Raw genomic sequence first — 9,422 nt, forward strand, 5'->3', positions numbered from 1 at the left:
TAGGTAAAGCTGCTCGAATGCAGAGAAAATGGCGGACAGCATACAACTGGCTGAGTGTAGAAACTATGGTAATGCAGAACTGTCAGTCAGCGGTCGTGGGCGGGGCCCGATCAATGTGACATCACACTGCTGAGTGAATCAAAAAGGCTTGTCTAATGAGGCTGGTTTGATTTAATGGGGATTTTTATCATAGGGTGGTTGTGTTCACACACTGCCAACACACATTTATGTCCAAACATCATGTGAAAATGGATTTTGCATTATAGGTGCCCTTTAATATATGACCTTGTTAGGAGATGATCAAAGATATTCACTTCACCTGTGACTGCACATTATGTTTTGGCTCATTGGTGAATACTTTTATAGTTTTTGGTAATATTTTGAATTCATTTCGAATAAATTTTAAGTAATTTTGTTGTTTTTGTCATTTTTTTTAAAAATATGTCTATAGTTTTGTTGTATTATTAAGTTTTAGATTTAGTTAATGATAATGACCCTGTTTCAAACATTATGTTTTTGTTTGTTTGTTTAATATTTGGATTTTTTTTCTTCAAATGATCAATGCTCCAATATGTCCAGATTGAAAGATCTGATCGTGACCTTTCACCCCCCCAAAAAGAACAGCATTTATTTGAAATAGAAATCTTTTGTAACATTAAAAATGTCTTTACTGTCACTTTTGATGAATTTAATACATCCTTTGCTGAATAAAAGTATTAATTTCTTAAAACCCCAAACTTTTGAATAGTACCTAGGCAAATTTACATTTCAGTACACCTAAAATTAGAGAAAAGTAGTTACAGCATGATAAATATATTTTAATACAGTATATATCTAAAGCTATCCTTTAAAACTAGAATGTTTACTTTTATTTAAAAAAAATATGTATTTTTTGTGATAAATAAAATATCCAGGAACACACCAAGAGAAAAAAGACAAACAGAGATTGGATGCCATGTATATGTTTTATAAATATAAAATATTTTTTCTATTGTAGTCTCTGTACTGAACATATTTAAATGTGACATACATTAACAATAAATACACTGACCTTTTTTGTTTTACAAACTGTGCGAGCTGTATAGTTAAAAGTTTAATTTAACAGTCTTTGGCCCGGTTTCACAGACAGGGCTTAGACTAAGCCAGGATTAGGCATTAGTTCAATTTAGGGTATTTAAGTAGCTTTCATAAACATACCCTAGAAAAAAAAAAACATTACTGGTGTGCATCTTGAACCCAAACAAATGGCTCTGACATATCCTAAGACAATACCGAAAGTAGTTTTCAGTTAAAACAGCTCAAACATGCATTTTAGTCTAGGACTAGCTTAATCCTTGTCTGTGAAACTGGGGGTTTATTAGATAAAAAAATAAGCACAGATGCATTTATACGGAGGACTAGGTGTGCCACTTAAATGAATGAATCAATTATCAATTTATACACTGAAAAATAAAAATATAAATAAACTGCATTATAAATTTAACAACAATTGCATTTTTCAAGCCTTTTGTCAATCAAGTTGAAAATAACCACTGAATATGACACTCCTAGTTCTCTATACACATCCCTTTTTTGCACAGTGAACAGATTCTTCTTGATTTGCAGCAGCTGCATCTCTGACGCCATCACTGCTTCTTACTGAACTGCTCCAGTGCTTTACTGACTAGATCAGAGGTGATCGCATTACGAACCAACACGCAGTGAACACCTGAAAGAGCGGGAAACAGCTGGTGAATCAACCGAGCGAACAGTCTCAAACTTTCATCACACAGTTCCAGATCTCCGAAGAAGCTATAAAGGTTTGTGGCGGAGAATAAGCCAAGACCTACCTAGCTTGCCAACCTCCACGATGTTCCTATCCTCATCATCAAAGAACATCATGTCAGAAAACTGGACGCCACTGTCAGCTTTCAGCCTGGAGACAGACGAGACAGAACAACACTTGTCAGATGGTCGAAGGTAGATGCACACACACATCTTTCATAATGAGGACATTCAATAGACGTAACGGTTTTTATATTGAGCTAATAAGATTATCTATCCCCTAACTATGGAACTTGTTTCCACTACTGAATGAAAAATAAAAAAGATAATTGTGAATTTTCATCTCCCAATCAAGATATAAATTCGCAATTGCAAGAAATAATGTCAGAATTCTTTTCTCAGAATTGTGAGAAATAAACTTAAATCACAATTGAGAAAAAAATAATTTTCTCAGAATTGCGACTTTATATCACAATTCTGACTTTATAACACAACTGTGACTTTATAACACAATTCTGACTCACAATTGAAACTATTTTATGCAATTTTGAGTTTACAGTATAACTCGTAATTGCAACTTTATCACACAATTCTGACTTTATAACTCACAATTCTGACTTTATAACTCATAATTGCGATTTTATCACACAATTCTGACTTTATAATTCATAATTGCAACTTTATATCACGCAATTCTGACTTTATAACACAATTCTGACTTTATAACTCATAATTGCAACTTTATATCATGCAATTCTGACTTTATATCTCACAATTCTGACTTTATATCACACAATTCTGACTTTATAACTCACAATTCTGACTTTATATCACGCAATTCTGATTTTATAACTCATAATTGCAACTTTATATCACGCAATTCTGACTTTATATCTCACAATTCTGACTTTATATCTCTCAATTCTGACTTTATAACTCATAATTGCGACTTTATAACACAATTCTGACTTTATATCACACAATTCTGACTTTATAACACAATTCTGACTTTATAACACAATTCTTACTTTATATCACGCAATTCTGACTCACAATTGCGACTATTTTATACAATTTTGAGTTTACAGTATAACTCGTAATTGCTACTATTTATCACACATTTGTGACTTTATAACTTGTAATTGCGACTTTATCACAAAATATTGACTGTATATCACACAATTCTGACTTTATATCTCACAATTCTGACTTTATATCTCACAATTCTGACTTTATATCACACAATTCTGACTTTATATCTCTCAATTCTGACTTTATATCTCTCAATTCTGACTTTATATCACACAATTCTGACTTTATATCTCACAATTCTGACTTTATATCTCACAATTCTGACTTTATATCTCACAATTCTGACTTTATATCTCACAATTCTGACTTTATATCTCACAATTCTGACTTTATATCACACAATTCTGACTTTATATCACACAATTCTGACTTTATATCACACAATTCTGACTTTATATCACACAATTCTGACTTTATATCTCACAATTCTGACTTTATATCACACAAATCTGACTTTATAACTCATAATTGCGACTTTATCACACAATTCTGACTTAATATTTCACAATTCTGACTTTATATCTCACAATTCTGACTTTATATCTCACAATTCTGACTTTATATCACACAATTCTGGCTTTATATCTCTCAATTCTGACTTTATATCTCTCAATTCTGACTTTATATCACACAATTCTGACTTTATATCTCACAATTCTGACTTTATATCTCACAATTCTGGCTTTATATCTCACAATTCTGGCTTTATATCTCACAATTCTGACTTTATATCACACAATTCTAACTTTATATCACACAATTCTGACTTTATATCACACAATTCTGACTTTATAACTCACAATTCTGACTTTATATCACACAATTCTAACTTTATATCACACAATTCTGACTTTATATCACACAATTCTGACTTTATATCTCACAATTCTGACTTTATATCTCACAATTCTGGCTTTATATCACACAATTCTGACTTTATATCTCTCAATTCTGACTTTATATCTCTCAATTCTGACTTTATATCACACAATTCTGACTTTATATCTCACAATTCTGACTTTATATCTCACAATTCTGGCTTTATATCTCACAATTCTGGCTTTATATCTCACAATTCTGACTTTATATCTCACAATTCTGACTTTATATCTCACAATTCTGGCTTTATATCTCACAATTCTGACTTTATATCTCACAATTCTGACTTTATATCTCACAATTCTGACTTTATATCTCACAATTCTGACTTTATATCTCACAATTCTGACTTTATATCTCACAATTCTGACTTTATATCTCACAATTCTGACTTTATATCTCACAATTCTGGCTTTATATCTCACAATTCTGACTTTATATCTCACAATTCTGACTTTATATCTCACAATTCTGGCTTTATATCTCACAATTCTGGCTTTATATCACACAATTCTGACTTTATATCTCTCAATTCTGACTTTATATCTCACAATTCTGACTTTATATCACACAATTCTGACTTTATATCACACAATTCTGACTTTATATCACACAATTCTGACTTTATATCTCACAATTCTGGCTTTATATCACACAATTCTGACTTTATATCTCACAATTCTGGCTTTATATCTCACAATTCTGGCTTTATATCACACAATTCTGACTTTATAACTCACAATTCTGACTTAATTATATAATTGTCAGACATTTTTTTTTTTTTTTTTTTAATTTTTTTTTTTTAATTTTTATTCAGTGGTGGAAACAAGCTTCCATACCTAACCCTAATTTGCCCACCACATAAAACTTTCAGCATTTTTAAATTAATAAAAAAAGACTTAAAATGTTTATTTAGCATTTTGCATTCAAAGGGTGTCGACATGTCCTCATAAAAGACACACCACAGTATAAAGCCTGTGGTTCTCATAATGTAGGTCAAACCAGTACATTCATAGGCACGCACACACACCTCGTGAGCAAGATGCCATGTGCAAAGACAGACACTGCACTATTTTGTCACGATTGTTACATTATTATAACAGAACTGTGAAATGACACAGTATAAGAATTTTTCCAAGGTATTCAGGGAGGTTGTTATAGGACTGATTACTGATCAAATTCAAAAGAGTCCATCCTATACAGTACCTTTTAAAGTGAGTGACCTTTGACCCAGGGTAGATCTCCTTAAAGGAGATGTATTGGTTGAGTTTATAGAGTGAGAGCAGCTGATTGGCACCTTCAGTCTCGCTGGTTCTTTGAAAAACAGAGAAAGAACACAGCTTTGATTTATGTATCAGATCAAAAGATATTTTCAGATTTGGAAGATCCTCTGAAATCTTACCGTGATGCAATGCCGATCTTGAATCCCTGACTGTGGAGTGAGCTCAGGATCTTTTCAGTATCATGATAAATGGAAACCTTGGCACGTCTTGAATCCCGCACAATGCCGCTGGAGTCAGTGTGTCAGCAAAGAAACAACAACATTCTTATTCTTCTTTAAATAAAAAGAACAAACAATGAACTGTAACACTATAACTGAAGAAGACAAACCGGTCATCGATGTGAAAAGGTGGATCAACATGAGTGTCAACCCAGAACGGCCAGAGGGTGTAATCTGTTTAAAGAGAGAGAAAAAAAAGAAAATAATAATGAAAAAATGATATATATATAAAAATAAAAAGGGTGATATATATATATATATATACACTACCAGTCAAAAGTTTGGAAACATTACTATTTTTAATGTTTTTGAACAATGTCTCTTATGCTCATTAAGGCTGCATTTATTTCATAATAAATATAGAAAAAAACAATAATATTGTGAAATATTATTACAATTTAAAATTATGGTTTTCTATATTAATATACTTTAAAAATATAATTTATTCCTGTGATCAAAGCTGAATTTTCAGCATCATTACTCCAGTCTTCAGTGTCACATGATCCTTCAGAAATCATTCTAATATGATGATATATTTTTTATTTTTTTGGACCCTGTGATCCTTTTTTTCAGGATTCATTGATGAATAAAAGGTTAAAAAGAACAGCATTTATGCAAAATATAAATCTTTTCTAACAATATAAATCTTTACTATCACTTTTTATCAATTTAACACATCCTTGTTGAATTAAAAAAAAACATATAAAAAAAAACAAACAAAAAAAACAAAACAAATTACTGACCCCAAACTTTTGAATGGTAGTGTATATTGCTACAAAAGATTTCTATTTTAAATAAATGCTGATATTTTTTTTTACTTTTTATTCATCAAAGAATCCTGAAAAAGTATCACAGGTTATAAAATAATATCAAGCAGCACAACTGTTTCCAATATTGATAATAAATCATCACATCAGAATGATTTCTGAAGGATCATGTGACACTGAAGATTGAAAATTCAGCTTTGATCACAGGAATAAATTACATTTTAAAGTATATTAAAATAGAAAACCATAATTTTAAATTGTAATAATATTTCACAATATTACTGTATACATTATCTTAATGAGCATGAGAGACTTCGTTCAAAAACATTAAAAATAGTAATGTTTCCAAACTTTTGACTGGTAGTGTATATATATCACTCTTTTTATAAAAGGTAAGAATAGTCTTGACCATACATTGCATTTATAAACCACACACAGATACTACAGTTATTGTTAAAGCAGTAAAACTATATTTTAGCATCAGTCCCTCGTGTATTCTGTGATGACTACATTATTGATCACAGGAAGAGTATTTATCTCATTTACTGAGGCTAATAAAACCACACTGCTATTCTAAAATAAAACGCTAAACATTGACCGTGGAAACTTACCGAGGTCGAACACTATTAACTTCGGTTTGGACATCTTTGATTAGCGACTAACACGGAGAAAAACTTAACCGAAATCAAATAACATGGACAAAACAGAACAGAACAGACCGCTTTCGTTAACCGGTAATGCGGAAGTAGCGTCATGACGTCATCGAAACGTAGGTGGTTACGTAATTTTGATAGCTTCATTCAAACCTGCTTCAAACTGTCTTCTGTGACAACAATAATAATAGCCATATAAAAGTATATTTCATATAATATAAAATTACTGACGTTTATTAATATGGGGGGGGGGGGGGGGCAGGGATACATAGATCAGAAGGGGGGAAATCCCCCCCATCCCCCCCTACAAATCACACCCTGATTGTCTATATATTTAGATACATATACATGTGTATATACATTTATGCATGTGTACATGTATATACATTTGGATTCAGAAAAAAAAAATACAGATATATACAAAATAAACAAAAAAATACAAAATAAAGATTCTGAAAGCATTTGTTTGAAGTTTACATAAATTTGTTATGGTTTAACAGAAGCAAAAAAAAAAAAAAAAAAAAAAAAAAAGTTATGAATAGTAAGTTTGTAAGTGACACAAGAAAATAAACAAAGCAAAATATAATGCTGTTTTGTCTTCCTCTCGTATGGTGTCTTTCATCACACTCAAAGCTTAAGCATGCCGAGTCTCTGTCAGATACTGTATATTACTGGACTAATGTAGTGAATAGTGAATGAGAGTATGGGATGATTTCGGGTTCAGAGAAAAAAACAGCAGCTGGTACCATTAAAACCAGACCTCAACAACCGATGTTTTTCCCAGACCTCTTTTCCTCTTCATTCGCCTTTATCATGATTTGTTTTAACAATATATTTATAGTGGACAGAAATGTAAAGTTGTGTTATATTTGATTATATATGGGAAACTCTACAGAATTGGTGCAAACTGCTGTCCCACAACCAAAAAACACATTTAAAAAGCATTTAAGTATTCAAATTGTAGATGTTTACAAAGATCCTTCCATTATCAGTTGAATCACAGAAATATTTAAAATATCAGTAAGCTTAATATATATATAATAAATTCATCATTTATTGTACTTCAATTGGGAGGTGGCTGTCCTGAACCCTAACCCTTAAGTTTCAACTTGTGAAAATATTGAAACATTTTTTTTTGCCTTTTTTTTTTTTCCATTGATGTTTAAAAATGTTTTGTTTATATTATTTTGTTTTAAAAAGTTTAAAAAATATATATTTAAAGGGATAGTTCACCCAAAAATGAAAATTTGATGTGTATCTGCTTACCCCCAGCACATCCAAGATGTAGGTGACTTTGTTTCTTCAGTAGAACACAAATGATGATTTTTAACTGCAACCGTTGCCGTCTGTCTGAGTGAATGGGAACTTGGATCAATAAGAGTCGAAAAAACATGCACAGACAAATCCAAATTAAACCCTGTGGCTCGTGACGACACATTGATGTCCTAAGACATGAAAAGATCAGTTTGTGTGAGAAACTGAACAGTATTTATATAATTTTTTACCTCTAATACACCACTATGTCCAACTGCCCTGCGCATCCAGTTAGTGAGGTCTGAACGTGCTCTGACAACGGCAGTGATGTCTCGTACTTACACTTCAATGAGTGCTAGACATCACTGCTGTTGTCAGAGTGCGATCAGTTTCTCACACAAACTGATCGTTTCGTGTCTTAAGACATCAATGTGTCGTCACGAGCCACAGGGTTTCATTTGGATTTGTCTGTGCATGTTTTTTTTTACTCTTATTGATCGAGTTCCCATTCACTCGCATTATAAGACTGGCAGACGGCAACAGTTGCAGTTAAAAAACATCATTTGTGTTCTACTGAAGAAACAAAATCACCTGCATCTTGGATGCACTGGGGTTAAGCAGATAAACATCAAATTTTCATTTTTGGGTGAACTATCCTTTTAAGTTATATTTTTATGAAACTTTATGAAGAAAAAGAAAAAAGTGTGCTGTATTTTCATGTCACTACTGAACATTGTATATTCAACTCCATTGGCTGAGATTGATTTTAACCACACTTCTATATTTTTGATCAGGAAATATTCCCATGTTCCTCCCTCTCATAGCCTCTCTTTTATAGTAGGTATACCATCAGTTTGAGTTAAATGTGTTCAAAAGTCACAACCGAAACATGTGGTGAAGTTTCGGTTGTGACTTCGGTTGTGACTCAATAAAATGTAGCTTTCTTTCCCCTGTGTACATCTTTCCAGAACTGTGCTAGCTAACCATGTGCTGATTAACATCCCTGAGCTAGACTCAGAAGTATCTAAAATCATCACTACTGAAACATGTCATCGTTGTGACAAAAGGGAACACATAATCCTTTATTTGGGGAATAAACAAAATTTTAGGGCAGTTCTGCAAATCATTAGTATTTTTATGTTTTAGTATGAGTTAAAATTCTTTAATGTGATGTGGACGCTACCAACAGTCACTACCGAAAATGTGTAGTCACGACCGACACATGGGATGTTTTGTCAAAAATAAAGTTTATTGAATTACAAACTAAGATGTTATGACAAACTAATCGATCCTTAAATTGAAATCAGTATGATAAACTTTATGCCTTTTATAAAGAAAGATTGGATACAAAATACAACAAATCTCATAAATTACACTTGACATATTGTTAAAATGGTAATCATTATTGATTTACCTGCAAAAACATATTTAAAAAATAGCAAAAAATATATTTACAAGAAAGATGTAAACAAAATCTTAATACACTCAAAAAAAAAAGATTCTTGCCACTAT

General features: G+C 31.7%; 1 protein-coding gene across 1 annotated transcript; it reads right to left on the reverse strand.

The window, feature by feature from the left end:
- Nucleotides 1-954: 954 nt before the first annotated feature.
- On the reverse strand, nt 955-6,754 carry mdp1 (magnesium dependent phosphatase 1). The gene is made up of 6 exons (XM_067371630.1): nt 6,615-6,754; nt 5,347-5,410; nt 5,138-5,245; nt 4,942-5,049; nt 1,830-1,915; nt 955-1,708 (listed from the first exon to the last, which is right to left on the reverse strand). Exons 1-6 carry the CDS (start codon nt 6,646-6,648, stop codon nt 1,626-1,628), a joined length of 483 nt encoding a protein of 160 aa, XP_067227731.1. The 5' UTR covers nt 6,649-6,754; the 3' UTR covers nt 955-1,625.
- Between the last annotated feature and the right edge of the window lie 2,668 nt (nt 6,755-9,422).

Source organism: Chanodichthys erythropterus, chromosome 20 (assembly GCF_024489055.1).
Source record: "Chanodichthys erythropterus isolate Z2021 chromosome 20, ASM2448905v1, whole genome shotgun sequence".
Lineage (NCBI taxonomy): Eukaryota > Metazoa > Chordata > Actinopteri > Cypriniformes > Xenocyprididae > Chanodichthys > Chanodichthys erythropterus.

What these genes read in the sequence shown, in the direction of transcription:
- mdp1 (XM_067371630.1), bottom strand. Translation starts at nt 6,648, where the DNA reads ATGTCCAAACCGAAGTTAATAGTGTTCGACCTCG. An exon ending in GTTAATAGTGTTCGACCTCG is followed by an intron (nt 5,411 to 6,614) that starts GTAAGTTTCCAC and finishes CTCTTTAAACAG; the next exon opens with ATTACACCCTCTGGCCGTTC. An exon ending in AAGGTCACTCACTTTAAAAG is followed by an intron (nt 1,916 to 4,941) that starts GTACTGTATAGG and finishes GTCTGTCTCCAG; the next exon opens with GCTGAAAGCTGACAGTGGCG.